Consider the following 22,823-nt stretch of genomic DNA (forward strand, 5'->3'; position numbering starts at 1 on the left):
GTGTAACAATTCGCTGAGGTGAGCAGATTATGTTTACACTGGCTGTTTGATGAGGTTATATGTTTGCCTGGATACATGATTTTTAATTGTCGTTAGCCCTGAATTCAATAGTTACACTAAATGCTTCTTATAGGCACATACGGTATTAACCTCACACTTCACTTGTCTCTGGCAATTAGCATTTTAGCTGATTTAAAAGGTGAATGAGAGTTTTCTGATGTCAACAAAACAATCAGGTTCAGTGAACGCAGCATTTGCTCGTCTGTAGTTTTTGCATCAAATACTGGTAAACAGACCAGACTTGAACTATAACAGCAAACCCATGGCTCTGCGTAAGAGCTGAACGGTCTGGAGTGAAGAACAGTGGGCTACACTTAAAGCCCGTCCTCCGTGTCGTGGATACTTTGTAACTAGTTGCGGTCGTGCCACATGCATGAATGCATGAACTGTTTGGGTTTGGGTCATGCTGTGTGAGGCTGAAGGCATTCAACAAACTGAAATTAAGCTGTACTTAGGGTTTTGTACTTCATGCGTCACTGGTGAGTCTCATTACTTTTTTTCAAAGCAAAGTTGTATTTTACAAACATTTCAAAATGTATTAGACTAAATGTGAAACTACAAAGGATCAACATACATGAAAGGTGCTTTTTTTTTTAACTTTGCCACTGATATTGTGTTGACTTCTGTCCCTCTTTACAATCTAACTCCTTTTTGTTTTTTTCCAGAACAAAACAAAAGACTTGTGAACCGTGTCTTTCTGTGATGTTTATGAATCAATGGTGGTGATTAAATGTTCCGACTTTTGTCTTGTGTGAAGAGAAAACTATTTCACTTATATCTTTCCATGGGGGAGTTTTGTTTTGGCATCCTCTTACTTGTTCTGAGATTTGTTGAGCAATTGCGTTTAAATGGAATTTAAGTGAGAAACAGATCATGTGAAATGCTCAGGTTCTCCAATACGCTATCTCTGTCAGCGTCTAAGCCAGACTGAGGCTACAAATTCTCCATGCACACAATTAATTTACTGTAACTGTTGACCTGATTTGGGTGTTTTGAGAGGTGTGCTGCACCCTCGCCACTGATTGATGTGCCTGAATGTTAGATTGGTATCTTATAACTGGTGAGAGCTTGTTAAAATCAACCAATGCAATATTTTCCAGCTATGATGTTACCATCCGTGTATAAAGCAGGAAGACGGCATTAGAACAAGTCTGCTATTTATTGGGATAAAAGCAGATACAGTAGCTGGTGTAGGACTATCAAACACTAGTGAACAATGATATCTTAAGGGCTTTGTAATCCTTAAGACCAATAGCTCGACGAGTATTAAATTAAATTGCCTTTGCTGCCTCAAGAGTCTCTAAAAACCAATGGTGTAGGCTCACCAGTTTATGTGTCATTCTGAAAGAAGTGTCATTTGATGTCGTTGTAAAGTATGGCTTTGAAGAGTTACGCCATTTTGCCTTCATTAAATAATTTAGCATGATTTAGCATGGCAATTAATTTCTGAGAAAGTGCCGCTGACTGACAGACGAGGAAAACGGTCAATTTCACCTGAACCCTGTTAATGATGGCCTATCGTTCAGCATCCGGGTGGAACGAGGACAGACAACCGGGCTGGAGGGATCTTTGCATTTTTATCATTCTTCCTCTCCCCTCTTCTCCTCCTAATGAGCAGCGATGCATTACAGCGGAGATAATACATACTTTAAGCATATGTATTATATTACTGACGTCTGCTGTCAGCCTCTGATGGAGGAAAAATGTTAATTTATTTTTAAATAAATTAATGCGACTCACTTGTTTTCTTCTAGACATATACAACTGACACGAGCTGTTATAGCTACGCTGAGCATGTGAAGTTTTGCAGATCCTAACGGCTGCTGAACAAATGATAAACGCGTTTGATAACAGGTGAGTGCTAATGCCACGCAGGCCAGTTAAAAAGAGAAAAAAGAGCACCCATGGATATATCTCATATATTGAGGTCATATTTGTGAACTTTGCTAACCTCGAACAACAACGTAATTAAAACACAAACATAGACAAGGTTTAAATGTTTGTCACTGATCAGTAACAGACTGTTTCATAGCCGTCACTACGCTGATGACACACTGAAACCAGATTAATTTGAATCAGATCAGTACAGGTGTGGAATAGCTCTAACAAGCTTTTCATTTGACCTAGAAATAATCACAAATGATGCAAACACGGACAAAATAAAGTAAACCACTCCTCTGCTAGCCCGACTGTCAGCAGCTACACCCATGCAATCCCTGAATGTAGAGGATATTCTTCTAAAGATATATGTTCTGAACCTGAAAATATGCAAACGTGTCATTTTTACAGGCCTCAGCATGAGGACGCGGATCTGTCAGTGATACCTTTTGTGTTTGTCGGCTGTATGGCTTTTCTTGTTGGCCGTCCCGTCTTGTTGCAGGGCTTTTTCTAGTGAAAGCGGCGTGTCCCGAATTTGTAGGGACATCACTAAGGTATCCTGGCTGACAGGCAGCGTCTCCTCATCTCCCCCTTGTTGGCCCAGGTGCTGCTTGGCATAGTCAAAACCCTGGACTGGCTGATGGAGACGTTGAGTGAAAAATGGAGAGAGACAGATAGAAAAGATTGGAAAAGCTTCCATTCATGAGAGAAAAGGTATATATACATATATGTGTATATATATATATATATCTCAACCAAACAGAAGAGTCGCATGGACGTCTCAAAACAGCTCAAAAGTCTTTTTTGATGTCAAGAGGATTTGAGGAACAACCGGGATTACTATACTGCCCTACGTTTAAGCAGAAAACTGCAGACTTGCACGAAAACACCGAGACATAATTAAACATGAGGATGAATTGGGGGGAAAAGCGGGAGGAGGACTCTCCCTGACACTGGATGTCAACAAGTTTATAGAGAAACGTCCAGCAGAGGTCAAAATATTTCCGACCCACACGCTAGTACACACTCACGTATACACTGAAATATTTAGGGCTACTTTCCTCGCAGTGTCATAAACTGTCAGACACACATCACTGCCTCAAAGGAGCACACACACACACTGCGTGAGAGTAAAGATCTTCATTGTCAAAGTGCTGCTGTTGCTAATCTCAAAAGATGAAACTCTGACAAGGTTGTATGTACTCTTCATGAGATGTGGGGGCTTGTCTCGACATGCCATGATAATTAATTTTTGATTGGATTAAGCCTGTAAGTTGGTTTTGGATACTTGACAACACTTTGCAGGACATTACAACGCGTGCTGTTACTCTGAGTACCACTGAAGTTGCTTTCACAGTTTAATATAGAAGATTCTATTGTTTCCTCTCTAATGAAATTTCATAACACAGTAGGATGCTCCCTGTGCTATACTCTGCATCTTCATTTATCTACACTGATGTATGCCAGTGGACCATAGAGCGCAAAAAACGGCAGGCACAGAGGTGGAGAGACGACTTTGATTAGGACATTGTGCCCCAACCCTCGACGCAACCCAAGCGATCATCCTGCATTCAAAACTCCACTATAACCGTTCTCGGCAAAGCCCAGATCTTTGAAATTTGCCACCTGGAGACCGACTATGAGAAGAATAGGCAATACCAGCGTTTCAAGATAATCTCATCGCGAAGGCTTGTTTCTCAGGTGTGCCGTTGTAGCCTTAGTTTTCTTCAGTGCAGCGGGGATTTATTGAAATATATTAAAAGTGTTGTCTGCACAGAATCCCACTCAAATCCCACAGTTAGCTCAGCTGAGCCTTCAAAATGAAAACACAGCTCGGTAATGAGAAGAAATACAGAGAGGCAGGTACCTGGTGATAATAGCCCACATCTCTCCGATACGCCGTCTGAAAGCAAGAGAAAATGTTTTAAACTGTGAGCTCTTCAAGATTGACTAGGATTCTGCGTTAAAGCAGGGAGCTTACTGAAGATGGCTCAGTGTAAACAATGCAGGATATACATGTAACATAAAAGACAAAAAATCCTATACACATCATGTTATCACAGACCGTCATCGCTCACACACACACCATCAGATGCACCGCCCTGCAACTAATGTGTATTTTAATTATCAATTAATCTGCTAATTGTTTTCTCAATCAACCATTTTATCTACCAGAAAGAAAGAACGCTGATTATAATTTCCCCAAAACAAAGGGAACAAAATAAAGTTTCTTTCCGGCAGATGCGTAGGAAGACGGATACCTTAGCCCGGGGATTGAGGTTACCGATGGCATCAGCTTTAAAATCGTTCTTATTCTTCCTGCAGAGCACAGCTGTGATGATGATGATGATGAGCGTTACCACGGAGATCGGGGCGAGCACCGCCGCGATTATCCAGAGGTTATTAGGAGGGTTCTTGACCACGGCTGGGGACAGGAAAAACATATTTTTCACCTCATGTCACGGCATCAAGAAGACCTTAAACCAAATGAGTAAGTGATAACCTTTAGTCAGCTGAATGGCTCACTGGACGGATAAAAATACACAGTCTACTTTCACTGCTGAAACAGACAGAAGCATTCATCACACCCACACTAAGTGACACTGCGTATAGCTCAACCTGATATACAGCGTGCCCGATTCAGCTATTGTAAGCAACAATCTGTAAGAGAATGCTGCATGCCCCCTTCCCCCCTCCCACCGCCCCTTTCTCTTTCTGCAAACCCCGTCTCACCCTTTCCCTCCTCCTCTTAGCAGTCAGCAAACCCTTTAGCCCAAACAAACAATGTCCTGCTGGGGGCATTTCAGACACTTTCAAGAGCAAACAAAATCCTCAACTTTTTCTCCTATGCCCCCGAGCCCAGCACAAGCTTTTCTCTCCCATCTCAACATGAGTCATGCGTTTTGGTTTGCATGTCTGTGTCCGTGAGTGTTTCTGTCGATTTGCCCGGTTGTCAAATGCCATGAGGACGCGGTGGTGCTTACGCTCTGCTTGCAGCTGGACAAAGTAGCCCAGGGTGAGTGCCATGGTCTGAGAATCCACTGTGTTCAGGATTTTGGCAGCGGATGTGCCCGATATAGGAACGCCATTGTGCTGGACATAGTAGGTCATCTCTGCTGGATTCTTCAGCCCTGAGACTCTACGAATGCTCACCATCTGATTAGAAAAGAGATGCGTTTCCATGAACTACAGGACTGGATGGATTACTCCCTGCTGTGAATCGGCTAACGTTTCAGGAACAAAAACAAAAGCAACATCATGCATTTAGGCGCAGAGTCTCCAGAGAGGAATACAAACGCATGGACAGAAGAGACTGCTTCTCGGTAAAGGATTCAACCTCTGGCTTGTTTTGATGAGCAATTAGCAGATGATGAGCTGAGAAGCTCCCTAATTATCAGGGCCTGACCACAAGTACTATAATCACGAAAGCGCGTGTACAAGTGCGTATCAAAGTGTACATCTTCTGAAATATTCATGCCGTTAGAACTGAGCATAACATAACAATTTAACTAATTTAACTTCTGACTTACATGCCAGGGCAGTCAGGCAGAAGATCAGACTAAGAATCTGAAATAAACTGGCATTCCCTATGGGCCCCCGTGCCAGTTCCTTACCTGGACAGTGAAGCTGCCTACAGTAGTTGCTCGTCTAAAACGAGTGCCCTGCTGGCCTGCCAGCACAAACAGCTCTCCCAGCCGCTGCTCCATTAGATTGGCAAAGCTCTGGTACTGCCCCTCCAGGCTGGCGTTCTCCACGTCCTGGATCACTGCAAATGTGGTTCGAAAGAAAGAAGATGGCCTGATTGTTGTAAACAGAGAAAATGAATTGTTTGGAAAGACGGTGCTAGAAAAGTCCTCACTGATTTCACATTCAGCTATAGTTTACTCTGGGATAAATTCAGTTGAATTGGCTTTAGTGGCGTGGCCATATTTAAATAGAGTACTGCCAAAGCAAAATACGAATTCAGACATCAATATGGAGCAGGCAATTCTTTTTTTGGCATCACTGCACCAATAAACTTTCAAACTTGTGCAATTCAGGTGGTCTCTCCTCTTGGCTATATTTTTAATCTTTGGAAAATCAAATCAGTGAGAAGACAATGTGGCCAGTCAGTTTTTTTTTTCAGTTTAAAGGCCTTGCCATTCCCTGCTCTACAAAATTCAGATGTATATACACATCCCTTCAGATGATGCAAATCCTGATTTAACATCAAGATTTAAAACCAACATGGCCTACACTGCAAAACTACATTATCAAAAACAGGCCTGGAGTTGATTTCCAAGCCTGCCACTCTTCTCCTGCACGTTACTGACTAATTTTCTTGTAATATTAATCAATAATAATAGAGTTGGCTCTGATCGCCTATGTTGAATGTCGCTAACAGTTTAGCCTCAATCCAACAGTAGCCGAAGGCTCCCGGTTGCGGCTGAGGCCTATTCAGTTTCATGGCTGTGTACCTTTAAAGCAGGATCTTCTGGGAGGGCAGGGCAACAATTCTCATATTTGCACTATATAACCACAACAGGGTCACAAGCATGATCGAGATGATGCATGTACACATTCATTGGACGGAAGGTGATTAGGACAAACAGAGGAGAGCTTTAGGAGGAGGGCTATGTTTCCCACTTCTGGGCAATTGTGCCACTTTTGTCTCCAGGATATTCAGAAGATTGTTACCGAAAATTGAAACTGTTTCCCAATCACCTATTGGTAGAAAATGTCAGCTGACACAGCTGCTCTATTTTATCAGCAGCTGGAAAGAAATAATCCTGGTTGTATATCTTGTTCAGAGTGAGTAAATCCTATTATCTAAGGGCTGACCTTGAACTGACTTGGCCTCTCATTACAGTGAGGCAGGGTTAAGAGCTACATAGTCTGAACTGAATGCCCCATCCATTATTCAGCAAAAGCGTACGGGTGCCCTTGAACACCGCGAGATAGTATATTGCTTCTGCTCAGCATACGCAGCCATTCATAAAACCCACAAAGCAAATACTATCAAGGACTCCTACACACCACATAGCTCATGTGGAAGGAGACAGTTTAGATACACAGGCATATGTAAAGCCTCTGCAAGTAGCGCAATTGTGCATTTATGCCTTGTGTCTGAAGACTTGTCGAAAATGTACGCTACGTGACCCCAAGAAGACTCTGGGAACAATCTGTGTTCAATAAAGCAAGAACCTGAAGCGATGTCATCCTTACCTGTAACAACCCAGAAGTCTCTAGTTGCAATGGACGTGTTCAAATTGTGATATTCCAGTGCTGCAAAGACAAAAACAAAATAGAAATGACCTCAAAACATCAGATTTTCACACTGTTGTGTAATTTATGTCGGTACATCTAGCTGTTTATATGTGGTTGAGATCTTTAGTTTAAAGCTTCATTATCGCTGAATGTCAGACAAATGCAGAGGAGATGGGGAGCTTTAAGCCGTCTGAGCTCTGGTTGTCTCTGTGTTCTCTTACATCTATTTCCTGCCTGATTAAGCTCTTGTGCTGGAGGCTGGTGCAGTGTTTGGGGGATTGCTGTATCAGTGGCCTGCGAAAGCCGACACACAGAACTGTACACTCAGGCGTGACCGGAGAGAGGGGTGGTTGGAGGGTGAAAGGAACAGTAAGGGTTTTAGTACTGGTAATGGATCGGGCTGCAGGGGTGTCAGTAAAATCGCTTCAGCACCGCCTATAAGCACAGAACACGTGGAATGCCAACACGAACCTCTGTTGCGTCGTGATGAGAGCCAGGGGGGTGTTTGTAAGTCATTTCAAGAAGTGAAAAATATCTCAAACAGAAAGATATTGCAAAGCAATATTTCATATTTTTACCACTACGAAGATGGCAGTATTCAATTGTTGTTTTAGTTTCAAAAGAGAGTCACACTTATTTTCCACTGGAGAGGAATTGGTGGAGAGCGGAGGGGGCGTAAAAGAGCTGAACACAGCGCAAGAACGACCGTAGTGCAAATAGGCACTTCGGAGTGGTGTGAGATCCCCGTCCTTTACAGTCAGAGCCCAAGGTGGTAGCAGAATCCCCCACTGTTAATTATTTACCGCAATAATTGGCTTTGAAGTGAGGAGGCAGCCGCTGTTAGCATATGCTCACACCTCCTGCGAACAGTGTAATGTCACTAACGGTGAGGCTACAAAACAAACAGAGAAGAATCCCTGTTACGTGTAATTTCTCCTGTTCCACTGGGTTTTCCTCCACGTGAGCTTCTGCTGCCTTAGAGTCTGTCTCTTTTTCTTTGTGCCGAGTGTGCCTTCCCGGCTCGGTGACGAAAGACATCCCGCCTGAACGTAACTTGGTTTTCCTAATTCAATCAAAGTGATTGTTAACTTGATGCTCACTACCAGAGATCCCACTCATCCTGATTTCGAACTGTGTGTCAATCAAAAATGTGTCCCCAGTGACATGGTTTCCCCGGTCAGGCAGCTTTAGATGCTGCTTTCAAATCAAATGAGGAATCAAATCTCCTATTTTTCTCAGTTTGTAAAACACAACCTCCAAATTGAATCTAATATCTGTCCATCTTCGACCACCATCTGTATCCTATAATTCACAGGCTCGTCGGTTACATAATGGAAGATTCACACAGTAGCTCATAATGTACATAAATTATATGCCACCAACAGTGTGGTTTGACTGGTCACCTGTAAATACTCGACATCTGGGCTGATAGAAAAGATGCAGCAGAGAGTGAATAATGAAGGCCATGAACTCAATAATTCTTTGCTGCCCTGGCATCTATTTGTCAGCAGCTAACACCGAGCTAGAGAGCTCTTGAAAATGTCCAACGGTGTAAAACGCTTCCTGCAAAGGAACATACTTCTGTCTTAAACGTACATTCAAAAAAAAATTTTCGGGGGTGCTCAGCAATAGGGCGTTACTGGGAAGCCCCTGCCTTTAGTCGTGGTTTAGACATCATCTCTGTCGCGATCATGAGCATGATCTTTCATAGCCAATGTTCAGCCTTATGAAAGTGACCGTTGAATCCAGGCACTGCAGCTGGTTAGAGACCTTTAAAATTAGGCCACAGAGTCTTATTTCTTCTTGGACAGAGAGTTAACGATAGGTGCGCTTTCCACATGTAGGCTTCTTATATCCACTGTCAAATCCCTGGCTCCCTCTGTGTTCCTAAAGTCATCTTGATCCAGGGTATCCTTTTACAGACTTTCCCCAGGCGTCTGTCTTTGAGCTTCATAAAACAGATGTTTCTATACACACAACTGCATTATGAATGGCATAGCCAGATTCCATATAATCTCAAATTTGTCGACACAAGGGGCACAGCGTGAGCACGAGTGTAGTGCTGTGACAGAGTCTACACAGGCTGCGTTAAAGCACAATATTGGATGTGCATGTATTTTAGAAGCATTCAGAGTCTAACACAATCACTTTGGTTAGACAGAGGATAAACAGAAGTAAACAGCTTTGAAATTTGAACATACGTGGCCATACATAACTGTCTCCTCCAAAGATTAATCCAGCACCAGGAGGACGATTCCTCATTCCATCTGCATCTGAGGCCGTTATCTGACCGATCTCCTTCTACTGAGCAGCAGTTACACTGGGGATGCATCAGACGGCACTGGGACTCTGCTATGATGGCTGTTAGACTCCTGCTGATTCCCTGTCACTCTTCATTTGTCTCTTTGTGAGTGCAATGCAAACACAGATGGAGGCTGTGTATGCCCTCAATGGAGGCTGAGATGGAAGGTCTGCGCTTTTCATCAACTATCTTTAAGTGACCCAAACGTTAAAAAACAACAGCGATCGTCAGAGCAGCAGGACAGTCACAAACATCCAGTTACTGGAAAAACAGACGAGAGTGAGACTTGGGGATTTATCGGTGCCTAGATAGACCATCTGACACTGTGTGAAGGGGAAAGAATTTTTTTTTAAGCTGTAGTTTGCATCCATGTCAAGTTAGACACATGTTAAACATAGTGAAGACTAAAGAATAGAATTTTTTAAGTGACCTGGACATTACTGCTATTTTGATATGTCTGGTTCAAGCAAATAGTTTTTAGTTAAAATTAGCGACGCAGGAGTACAGAGGGCTGATGGCAAGCTCCCTCGAATGGTGCAGTGACAATCAACTGAAGATGTATGTATCTATGACAGATGTAACTCATTCCTCCTGCTGCTCTCTTCTCTTTCCTTTCTGCCTCAGACAGATGGGTCCCTCCATATGAGGTGGGCTCTGCTCAGCATTTCTCCCCGTTAAAAAGGAGTTTTCCTTGACACTGTCACCTTCATATTTACTCTGGGGGTTTCAGGCCGGGTTTTGTAAAGCGTCTTGATATACTGTTTAAATGATATTGAACTGAACCTGAAGCCTAACAGAAGGACATGAGCCCTCTCTCCAGTTTGTCACTCAGAGTTAGGTTTACTGAACTTGGACGTTCACGGGACATTTTGCCATGCAGGAACTGAATTCTTTAATTATAAAGAGGTTTTGTGAAGTCACAGTGATCTTGACCTTTGTCTTCCTGTTTCCAGGTTTGCACTAAACGGTGTGTGTTGTGGACTGTTAAATAACTCCTGACAAACATATTTCTGAATGCAAACTGTGACTTACGCTCAGCAATGATAAGTGGTGGATAGAAGAGGAAGTAGCCCACCAGCTCAGCTGAAAGCTGACCGAGGAGGTTTGAGGCAGCGGTGCCATTAAGGAAGACAGTCCCATTCTTCACAGTGTACACCAATGACACAGCAGGAGAAGTTGCTGCCTGAGAGACACTCAGGATCTGTGAAATACATGAAGAACAGAGGTTAGAGAAGAAAGACTTACAACAAAGTCTGCTGGGATTGTATTTTATGCTGTAATGTAAAAATCAAAGCTCCTTCTCAATGGCATTGAAGAGAGAGGGGAAAAAATCAATTACTGTCTTGGAACAACAAACATTCTTAAAATCATTGAGCAACACGACAGCAGGGAAATTGGCACGCCACGAAAGAGAGCATAAATATTGTAGCATCAACGTCTTCATCCGTGCATAACTGTCAAATTAGCTATAATATAGGGTGCACTTTAATGTGGCGGCTCATTAAAATTAATAGAAAAATTGTGTCTTCAACATAATTAATTTTCATCTCAAATGGAGGTCTTAAGGAAAGACTTAAATACCAATGTAAACGTTTGCTCAGTTTACACACAGTTTGCATCTATTTGTGTCGCCACATGGGGATATTAAAGTGTAACAGTCGTCGTCTAATATGCCGCAAACAGCGTTTAGTAGTTTTTGCCGTATAATCATTTACTCTGAACCGTTGTTTGGGTTCTGAAATGTTTTGTACGCACGACACAGTCCAAAAAGAAAGCTGACACTGACATGCAGAGCAGACATCATCTTTTGTAAATCTCGTCTCCATTTCACTGCGGTAGTTTCAAATGAAAAACTGCGGCAATACACACCAGCCATGGGGAACATGTTCACACATCTAGGACTGCACCACAGTACCTGCACAGAGAGTCTACTGTTAGAGCTGAGCACTTTGGCCTGCGCTTCAGAAAACACCTTCTCGAGCCTCTGTTCCATCATCTGAGTGAAGCGACAGGACCGAGGATCATCACCGGCTCCCACAAACTGGAGCACTGCAACAGAAAAACAAGATGACGTTGACAACATTCTACACCAAAAAACTATTAATGACATCTTCTTTTCATCAGTTCACTGAGATGCTAGAAATCTTGACGTTTACAGTGTCTATACAACATACACTGTATGTACATTAAGAACATGAGTGTATTATTTTGCCTCATTTGTGCCCAAATGCTCTCATTTCTTTCTGTTTTTTTTTTTTTGAGTGTTTTTGTTTCTCTTTACATCCCTTTCAGTTTACAGTACCAGCAGGAACACATAGCAGTAAATTTTAAGATGATTTCTGCATGAGGGCGAGCTCACCTGTTTTCAGCTGGAAGCCAGCGGCTGGGCTGGTTCTCCATAATGCAATTGGGAGGGGCAGGGCCGTTACCATGGGGAGATACTGTCGCAGGTCTGCAATCAGCTTATCACGGCCATAGGACGCCAAGCCCTCCAGCACTACAGACGGAGGGTAAACTATGTCCCCACCAGTCACGTGATAAGCCACCGTCATGTTGGGAGAACCAAATACAGTCTCCACCTGAGAGGACAAAGTGGAAAAAAAGAAATTTAATTGTGATTGAGGCGCCATATTGATACTTTAAAAAAAAAAAAAAAATCCCAGTGAAGGCAAATATAATGAACGACTTTACGCTAATGGGTACGGTAAGGGGCGTTCAGAAGTGTTCAAACACACCTAACGTTGAGGTCAGAGGATCTTGGGGTACACTTGTACAACAGTAGAAAATTTTGTGAACAAAATATGGCCCACAAAACAGAGTCTAATAGATAAATGACATAGCAGTACAACTTTAATCTAACATTAACTCTTCTACAACTGCTTGTCCTCTAGAGGGTCACAGGGGGGCTGGAGCCTGTCCCAGCTGTCGCTGGATGAGAGGCAGGGAACACCCTGGACAGGTCGCCAGGGCTAACACACAGAGAAAGACAACCATTCACACACACCTACGGCCAATTTAGAGTCACCAGTGACCCCGTTTTCTGCCTTCAAATGGGGTCAGGTGTTCGTTGTTCACAAGAAACGTTCCCACAAACTCTCTTGTGGTATTCACAAGTTGGCACATTAAAATGAATTGCAGTTTACGGATATCGACTTATCACTGTTATTTTAATGTCAATTTGCATATAGAGTACAGGCCAATAAAATGATATTCCCAAAGTCCTCACCTTTTCACAACACTTTTACGTTTCTGATATTAACTGGTCACTGTCTTGCTAAACCTTATAGTGATGGAGAAGTTACGTATGCCTGTATATGCCTACATGAATAGACAACTATACAGTAAATAGGTTGTAAGGAAACACTGAAAGTAAAAGGCCAGGAAGAATCTCACACACCAGACACGTCATGTCCAGGTCAGTCTGGCTTAGGTCAGTCTGACGTGGACATCACAACAGCGAGAATTTCCAGGCACAGAACCAAAAATTTGTCAAAAACTGGAAATAATTATTCTATTGCCAAGAACAAGTTCAGCAGTCACACACAATATTGAACCCAATACACACAAACTTATCATTTATCGCACACATCTATGGCTCAACGCAGGACATGTAACACACACACACACACCAAGACTATATAAACTACACCCCAGATGTTTGTCATTGGGTTGTTCCAGTTTGTCTGGTATACTTACCTGTGAGAAATAAAATACCGCTAAGGCTGTGAAGAAGGACAAGTCTGTGGCTGTCGACTGGTTTCGAATAGTAATTGACGAAAATTAGAGTCAACGCAGACACCAGTAGACGGCAACAGATGCCTCATGACTTATGGCCGACGTTGCACTTTCTGTACATGACTTCCAATGTTATAACCTCACAAGTTTTTGATATATAATGACAACTCACAAGTTACACTTGAAGTCAGCTATTACCTCCTAAGTGAAGTCAGCAATGCAAAATCACATTTGGTCACAGACTGGGACCGACTGCCAACACGTAGATGATCTCTTGACATGTTATATTGGGAAAGGCACCGGTGAAATTAATGAATAAAAGATGGTTGAATTGGCTCATTCATTTTCAGGGCCGTGCTACTGTGCATGCTGACTCGTTGTCGTACTGCCGAGGTTTACTGGGGCCCCTGACTCGCACAGAGCACCGTTAGGAGTCGCACAAGTGCATTTCCATCTACGTCAAGGCAAAAGATCTTCTGTGAAAAGGGCCAACTTGAAGCAAATTGTATGCATGCTTTGAAAAATGTTCAGCTAATATACAATGATTTCAGTCAATCTTCAAAAGCCTGTTTGTTTATAGGCAGAATCGTGCCCTGAATCACATCAGTCGGATTAGCTGACAAGCTGCATGATAAGATTTTAGAACTGTAGTGGACTGACATTGCACTTAAGATTAAATTCCAAAAGGAACTAATCAAAGCTGAAGAAAGAGGAGAAAGAGTGATCATGGAATACAAATACGTGAAGAGAATCGGAAGGGACTGAAAGGTCGGTGGGAGGGGAGAGAAAAGAGTAAAGATGAGACTGTTAAATATGTGAGTTTGGGACAAAGAGAATTGTGTTCGTTTCCCTTCTAACCTAAGACGTGTAAGGTATCACTTTCATCCTCACATGCGACAATCTGTGTGTTTCTCAGTCAAAGTTTGACTCTGCGGTGAACTCGGCAGTACGTGGAATCCGGAAAGGTGCCGATGACAGAGCTAGGAGAGGTGAAACCATTCAGATCTGTTATCTAAACCCATCTGAAAGGCCGCGCTGACAAGGAGATCCACAGGCTGAAACACTGAGAGCCAGGTCCCCGTAGCTAGGAGTCACCACTCTGCCTCCTCACAATTCAGCCTTGTTACTTGCTCTGTGAAAAGAGCCCTTTATTATCACTTCATCCTCTCAGGCTTTGCCCTTGCGGAGGTGTTATTAAGGGATTGCATTTCGAGCATACTAACTTCATATGAAAGAGCGTAACAGACGGTAACGGATTAAACCAACAGATCTCAGTTTTGGCATTCCTCAACTTCACAAAAGACACCAAAAATAGTCCACACTTCCTTTTTTTTTGCGGTTCAGTTCATATAGTCTGCGTCTCATCATCTTTTAAGCATCAGCTCGGCACATCGCTCTCTTCCCTACCATTTATAACCCCTAATTAAACAAAGAAGCAATTTCCCCAGCCAACTGCTCCCTTCCTATTGGATGAGAAAGCAGTGCCACTGAAAGGAACCTTAGCAATGTTTAAATGGGTGACAGGAGTGCACTGAAGCAAGACACCTTCAGAGACTACAGAGATAGAGAGAGTGAACATGTGAGAGCGCTGACCTTCACATGGGCAGGACAAACTCACGCGGCCTCACTCTCAATTATTTGATACTTCCACGTTGGGAAATGCAATACAGTAAGACATTTCACTGGATTACGCACGCGCACACGCACAAGTAAACACGCACACACGCAGATTCGCTTAACAGTTGCTCAACACCGCAACACTCTAGGGGCACTTCAGCTCACTGGAGACTGAGAGGAAAGACTTTTTTTGTGGGGAAAGTATCACATCCAAGCCTTAAAAACGATTTTGATTTCAACCGCTTTCAATTCAAGTATGCACGGAGAGCAGATATTTATCATCTTTTCTAACATCATTTCCAATAGTAAGTCTGAACAGCCCCCATTTTCATGTATTTTTTGAATTACTATGGTGCTCGGTTATAATCCGGCATATATGTGTATTTTAGTGCACTAATTCGTGGTTATAAGGAACAAAGATCACACAGCTTAGGGATGCCTTCGGATGGGGCACAGGATCATGCTTGCATCCTGTGTAGCATACCACTTGCACTGATGTAATTGTCTGTAAGAGAAATAAAGGAACACAACAAGTCACAAAAAGCAATGCAGAGTTCTGGTTTAATGTAGCCTCTCTGAGGTAAGAGGTCCTCCTATCATCACACTGAGAGGAGGTATTAGAGGCTTACTGGGGAGTTTGAGCCATGACTGGTTCCACAAATGACTAATCCACACACACACAACAATCACCGTTTGCACACTGGATCCGTTTGTGGTATTATTGCAGGGGAAATGCTGAGATTGGTTTCCTCTGGAGTTTTTGTTAAGCCAAATCTGGCGCGCCCATTCTTTTGGTGAGATTGCTTTGTGGTGAATAGACTGTCTCTTGTAAATATCTACCGCTCTGCTACAGTCATCTTGTTTTAATGTTGGTACAGTTACTCAAATATGTGACATCACCCAGGGACACATTCAGGCAACCTAATTTCTATATTAGTCCTCATCTCTTCTCACACAGCCTACATTAAGGGTCCTTGGTAAATGTGCTAATAACCCTCCAGTTTTCTAGTGAGGATGCGGTTAAGAACCGTTCCCAAGAGTTATGTAGTTGTCGGTTATGTTGTTTCTGTCTGAGGTTGTAAATCATAATGTCATATTTTACATGTCATATGCAAGACAAGTTTGACTTCACCTCAGTGCACAGCCTTTCCTACAGTGACCCACATTCTCATCATCAGAGGACCTGTCCTTTATATTTTACAGATGACTGATTTTTTTTTCTGTTCTGATTTCGCTGCATTCATTTTGGTCCTAACTCTACTGAGGCGAGAGGCTGTTTTTTTTTCTTCATAACAAACTTGTCACAACCTGTGTTGATGCTCGCTGACTGGAGGCATGAAAACAACAGTGTGGACTTAACACACATTTGCATTTACTGACCAGCGGTGGTGGATGTACTATATTTTAGTCTTAATATTTTTCCATTTAATGCTAAAAAGGTAAATGGCTTGTGTTTATAAGTCATCAAAGTGCCTTGCAGTAATATTGCAACATTTATACACTTGTGTCAAGTGCTGAGAGAAACTCGAGGTCCAGTGTCTTGTTTAAGGACACCTCAGCATGTAGTCCATGCACTAGGGATCAAACCACCAACTCTCCAGTCCTTCCTACTGAGCCACAGATGCCCAAGTACATAGTTTAATGCAAGAGTACATTTATGCTTCACAACATGTAAGAGCCAAGTGATGTACTGTTTATTCCATTTCATTTGTCTGACAGCTTTAGTTACTTCTCAGGTTAAAATCTTTCACACTTTTTCGGTCTACTGAAAATCGCATCTCAAAAAGAATGAACGTGATAAAGGGAAGCTTCCTTGTGGTGCCCAGTGAGGCTGAGAAGCATGTGGTTTTCATTCAGCCAATAAGAGAAGATCAAGGAAACATTCTCAGGTCAATCAGGGCCAAATGTGGTCTTCAAGATCCACCTCTGGGGGAACGCAGCAATACTGCTTTATTAGGTACCAAGAAGAGGTCCTAATGTTGTCTAACGTGATAATGTTTATGTTGACAAATGCCTGAATCAGTACTTATGCTGTAATGGTCTAAATCATAGGTCTTCAACAACAATCTTTGGTTGATTAGACATTTTCCCCACAATTTTGCCCCTCGGGGCCTAACACTTTAGTGTTGAAAATTGTCCAAGTAATTGACCTATAAAGAGTTATAATATAAACTAAATTAACTATGCAATAACATGCGACTATAAATCTACACCCAGGTTTAGACTGACACTAACTGCCACTTTAAGGCCACACAAGGGACAATATTGGTATCTATGCAGAAGTTGTGAGCACTTTCTAAACTTTCTTCTGTGTTGAGATTAATGCAAAGGTAACTTAGACTTAGACTTAGACAGACGTTAATGATTCACAAGGGAAATTACTTTGTCATTATAGCTTCATTGCAAATAAAAGTAAACACTCATAAAACCACAAGAAAGGGGTAACCACTAGGGGGGCTGTGGATTCACATTTCTAAAGGAATAATTTGGTTGTATGAAGCACTTTTATATTCTGTGTATTTCCACACCTACTGTAGGTAATACAGATAAGTACTTAGATACAGCTGTAAAGAATTTTGGATGACATAAACATTAGTTGATTAATCATCGATAAGAGACATCAGTCTGACCTGTGCTTGGGCAGCAGTATCATTCAAAGCTTTCCTGAGACCTTGACTTAGTCCCCTTCTGAGGTTCTGCCTCTGAATACTATCCAGCCTGTTTCTCCTCACGTAGATGGACACAACTAAGAGACAAAACAAGGGAGAAAAACTGACATAGCGGACAAATTATGACAGAGACATAATGAAATTTCAATTTTCTTTTCTTTTTCTATTCCAGCAAAAAGTATTGTTTACCTGTTTTCACCCACATTCTCTCCGTGATGTTGCACTGCTGTGGTGGCGCCTCTGTGGTAGTGGTGAAAGGGGAGATGAAGACCGTGGGGACCCCCCTGGGAGGGCTCGTTCTCGGGACGGGTTGCGTGAATGTTCTTCTGCTGGTTTGCGTCCTGATGGTCGTGGTGGCTCTCCTGGTCACGAGCGTGGGCTGCGGTGTGGTAGTGGTGGTTGGTTGCGTGGTGACTCTTAAGAAAGGCGTGGCTGAGGCGAGGGTCTTTGTGGCAGAAGCTGGCGTTGTGATCGTAAGCTTCACGGAGGCCGTTGTGGTGTCCTGTTGTGGGGTCAGAGGTGATACCTGAGATGTCCTCTCGGTGAGCCCAGCAGAAAGGGTGGTTCTGAGTGATTGAGAGGGGGCTAGACTGGCCTCTTTTTCTTTGGGAGAGGTGAGCTCAACTGCCCTGGGTGTTTCAGCAGTTAACTCATCCATTTCTGCCTCTGTAAGAACAAACCTCTTAGTCAATTCCTGTGAGTGAACAGAATCTAATGATGAGGTCAAACTTGGTGATGATGACGATGAAGAAGTGGGTTGTCCATCTTTGATAGAGACAGATAAAGATGCAGTAGCTGGGTACGTGGTTGGTGTTGCCAATGATATGAAATCAATGGGATTCACTGTCGAAGATGACACTAGAGTGAAGGGATTCATGTAGGATGAGGATGATGATGGTGGTGATGAATGAAATGAAGAAAGGGACGACACCCGGTCATATGGTAAAGCTGACGTTTTCATAATTAAATCAGTCGCATTGCTGTCAGGGTTGCTGTCTGGATGCGGGGCAGCAGAATCAAATGCAGATTCACGAGAGGGAAGGTTTGCCTGAGGGGAGCCGTGCTGGCTTTTATACCCAAATGCAAGAGGAGTAACATGTGAAGATGATACAGAGTCAGTATTTATGTGAGAGTGGGGCAGAAAAACATCTGAACCCCATGCTGATGTGACAGCAGTGTCTAAAGTAGCTCCTTGTTGCACATTGACAGCCGTAGCAGATCTGAGATTAGCTGGGGAAAGATTCAAGCTAGGTTCCTTGTAGTCTGCAGTTCCTTTAACAAAGGTAAACGATGGATATTCCCCAACAGTTGGATAATGGGGATATGGATCACTGACAGCAGCTGCTGAATTCAGCATACCCATTTGTCCGTCTTCCAGCTTTGGCTGTTCATGGGACGGCCCATCTGCTGGTAAATTAGATTTTGGCCTATCAAAGCCAGTAGATGTATTTTCTGATTTAAAAACACTGCTTTGAAAAGGCATAAGCTTGGTGGCTTTCCACTTTGTATACGGTGCCATTAGTTTTGTGCCAAAGCTGAAAATAGCACTCAGTGTCTCCATGCTGTTTTGTCCATCGCTGGAGGAAGTAGTTACAGCAGAGGAAGCAGCGGAGGCAATGGTTGTTTGTCTGCTGAAATAAAAATGTGATTTATCACTACTTACACTGATGATTGGTCCCTGAGTGGGAGGGGAAGGGTTTGGTCTCTGTGTTAGGAGGATTTTTGACCAAAAGGAAGGAGAGGACTGCTCATAATAGTCCACCAGTGTTATATCATCTTTATGAGAAAGACTTTTAAGGGGCTCTAATGCAGAATCAAATGTTACTGGGGGGAGAGGGATGTCAGCAGAAGATATTCTGCCTTCAGACCCTTTATTAAGCATTAAGAAATATTTTGATGGGGGAGATGGGAAGTGTGTCACGAACGGCCCTGGTGGAATGTCTTTCTTGTAAAATCCAGAGTCTCTGATCAGAGTAGACGCTTCATTTCCATTAAATAAAGGAGAAATAGAGCCCTCGGCATCGTAACTGTGGAGATGCTCTACAGGATCATTTTCACGTGACATGTGAGCAACAGCAACTTGCCACGTTTGATTATTTTGTGCACTTGGTTGGGTCTCAACAGCACCATCGGATTTTTTATGAGCAGAGGTTTCAGGTGACCACACCACTGGTTGTTCAGATAGTTTGGAAAATAAACCAGGAATATGAGTGTTGTGTAGGAAACTAAGCAAAGATCGTGTTTGAAGAGGTCTTTCTGTTTGTGGCAATAAAATGGCTTTAGGATCATCCGCAAAATTAACTTCACTATTTAAAGATATATTCTCTGAGTTATTATGGTTTGGACTGTTACTGAGAATTAAGAATGCAGGTTGAGCGAGGTGTGAAGGACTTTCGTGCATTGTTTTATAGGCCATATCTTTTGCCAGTTCCACTGGCTCTGAAAGAGATGTTGTCTTACTGGAGGAAAACATCAGTTGTAGTGCAGTCCATCCTCTGTGCTCTTGAGTTACGCCCTTGGAAGACAGAGTTTGCGTTACAGATTCCTGGAAAGTTCTGACATTGCTTCTCTGTAAATCATGCAAATGTGACTCGGACGGGGACAAGGTTGTTGCTGCTCTGGTTATCCAGTTGAGGATGTGACCGGTGGTGGCCTCAGGTGTTAGCACTGAGAATGAACGTGAGTTATTTAGGTGAGCTTGAGAGGAAACAGGTCTGAGCTCTGCTCTTGCTACCTCTCCCTGACTGTAAATTACATTGATGGCAGGAACTGTGGGACTGCTGCGACTCGCTGCCATCAGTAAATCACCAGGATTGGATGCATGCTCTAAGGACACCATGCCAGAGTGGATACGTGTTAGTTTGGTGTCTGGCGGAGCTTCTGAGGAAGCTGTAAAAAGTGCTGGTGATACAGTTGGATTTATTAAATGTGAACTGAGATTGTGAACAAAAGTGTGACTACCTGCTGCCTTCTTTTCTTCCTTTCCCTTGTATGCAGTTTGGATAGACATCTGCTCTGTGGCATGACCTGAAACTGAATAGCCTTTAAGATGGGCAGGCAGCAGTGGTGATGCTGGATTTTGTGAAGCTCCCTCTAGTCTTTGAGCAGTTTGACTCCCTTGACTGGAATGAAACGAGGTGCTAACTTCAAGATTATTGGCAGACACAGGTTTTATACCTTGGTTCTGGGTGTGAGTGGGTCCGTATAAAATATTTAAAAGATTTTGATAGTTATTAGTAGTAGAATATAAAGTATATGTGCTGGCTGATGGTGCCTTTATTTCACTCACTTCCTGGATTTGATCCTGTGACGAGTGTTCTGACCTGTTATTGCTATTTTCAGAGGCGGTTTCCCTTTGAAAGTACGGCGGCTTGGTTGTTGTGCCTTGCATTTCCCGTGTAATAGCTGGAAGGACAACAACTGAATGAGTGGTGGATTGCGCTGCTTCTAGACTGTCCGTCAAATCCTGAGACTCTGCTGGTGATAATGTTTCTCTGTCTGCCTGAGGCACGGAGTTGGACTCTGTCTTTTGACTTTGTGATGAAGCCATTTTGTGTCTCCACTCAGTGAAAGATGATTGCGAAAACAGAGGCACAAGGGATGATAAAACAGAGGACGTGGATGGAGCTGAGGAAGATGCTGATGTTGTCAATGAAGTAGAAGATGCAGTTAATGATGCATAGGATGAAACATTCTTGCTTCCATCCACAAAGGATGCATGTGATGACCTAGAGTCGATCGAACCAGCAACTTGAGATTTTGTGGTGTGTTTCTGAGACATGCGGGAGGACATACCCGGTGCCTGGCTGGAACTATGTGAAGGCCATTGGGTGGTTTGGGTCTCATCCCTTGTGATAGTCGGCAAGGTTCTACTTTGACCAAGGCTCACTGGATGTTTGACAGTTTCTGCCATCACAGTTAATACAGAAGAAAAAGCAGGCCGCCCTGATAAACCCTCCCCCTCAGACTCTGTGTCGCCATCTGAATGAACCTCCTCCGTCCCCGAGAGGTTAACCATGGGGTGAGCAAGAGCACCTGTGACTGCAGGGTCACCCGGTAAAGGTGAGGAGCCGGAGGCATCGTAGGTGGATTTTTCTGTGAATACAAGAAAAAGGGGTGGTTAAAAATTAATAATAAAGTTACATTTCATTTCCATTTCCCCACTGATAATTGTGGTTAGTTATCAATCAACAAGTGTATGGACACCAACATACTAACACTGGCCAATACGCTGACCGGGATGATTTCTACATGCACTTAAACCAAAACTTACCTGGAAAAAATGCCTCAAGTCAGCAATTAAAAATGTTACAGTAAGTCAATACTAAACTAATACTGGTGGAAATGCTTTTGTCCTCCTCCTCTGGTAGTGAGAGAAACCACACGAACTCTGTCAATGCATACAGCAGCTAATGATGAATGCCTACTGCTGAACACTTCCGGACCACACAATATGGTGTGATACCTGGGCTAACTGGGGTCAGGTTGTGTAAGATAAGAGCTGAGCTAGGCCGGCATGGACCTTACAGAGCTACCAAGAGAGTCGTTGGACTTATTATGCACCACCCCACAGCCCAGAAATCTCAGAGATGTAACATCTACTGTACGTAACAACGCTTGGTTCCTCTTGGAGAGTGCTAAAAGAATAGAAAGAACAGACGGGGATGTATGTATGTAAGAATTACATTGACGGATTCAAATTAAAGGATTATTGTCTTAGAAATATAATGGATAATGGACTATTTTAAGCCAAGAAACTGCATGAAGCGTCATGTTGATGCCGCGTCCTATTAACTGATGGTGTGAAAATCAAGCTGCCTAAGCTGCTTTTTCGTTCAGCCTGCATGTCGCCATAGAACTACCTTCTCTGAACAAGACAAATGGAGCTATTACAAGAGTTAGGTGTGTCACACGTCCACGTAAGGTTCAGGTTGTGTACATGTACAGATGAATGAACGTACAGTGCAAACATAAGCTAGGTTTTGGGTTGTAAACAGATCCTTCTTGTAGCCTCTGAATACCAAGGGCAGAACTAGCAGGAGAAAAAAAGGGTCAATCTTCAAAGTGGAACAAATGAAATTATTCAAAAGATAGCAGCTGTGTGCTAATGTATGGCAAAGATAAAGCCGCTTCTAAAAACACACAATGGACTCATGTCAGAGCGTTCTGCAGCTCTGCAGAAAGGATGCCTAAGTAAAAGGCAAAAAGAAAGCTATGAAGAGGGTGGAGGTGATTATTTGCAACAATATGGCTGACATCGACTTGCCTAGCATCCATTCCTGTCCTTTGCTCCCCTTTTACTCCTAGCACATATT

The 22,823-nt window shown here is 43.0% G+C and overlaps 1 protein-coding gene across 1 annotated transcript in view; it reads right to left on the bottom strand.

The window, feature by feature from the left end:
• Positions 1-22,823, bottom strand: part of kiaa1549lb (KIAA1549-like b) — a 57,468-nt gene that overhangs the window by 10,397 nt on the left and 24,248 nt on the right. Inside the window, exons 2-13 of the mRNA XM_047581503.1 lie at positions 21,304-21,603; positions 17,698-18,174; positions 17,470-17,585; positions 11,847-12,066; positions 11,403-11,536; positions 10,520-10,688; positions 7,144-7,203; positions 5,553-5,704; positions 4,923-5,094; positions 4,200-4,363; positions 3,806-3,841; positions 2,385-2,575 (exon numbers count right to left, since the gene is read on the bottom strand). Coding sequence (XP_047437459.1) covers positions 2,385-2,575; positions 3,806-3,841; positions 4,200-4,363; positions 4,923-5,094; positions 5,553-5,704; positions 7,144-7,203; positions 10,520-10,688; positions 11,403-11,536; positions 11,847-12,066; positions 17,470-17,585; positions 17,698-18,174; positions 21,304-21,603 — 2,191 coding nt within the window. The remainder of the gene's footprint in view (positions 1-2,384; positions 2,576-3,805; positions 3,842-4,199; positions 4,364-4,922; positions 5,095-5,552; positions 5,705-7,143; positions 7,204-10,519; positions 10,689-11,402; positions 11,537-11,846; positions 12,067-17,469; positions 17,586-17,697; positions 18,175-21,303; positions 21,604-22,823) is intronic.

The sequence above is a fragment of the Mugil cephalus genome, chromosome 3, assembly GCF_022458985.1.
Source record: "Mugil cephalus isolate CIBA_MC_2020 chromosome 3, CIBA_Mcephalus_1.1, whole genome shotgun sequence".
In the NCBI taxonomy this organism is placed as follows: Eukaryota; Metazoa; Chordata; class Actinopteri; order Mugiliformes; family Mugilidae; genus Mugil; species Mugil cephalus.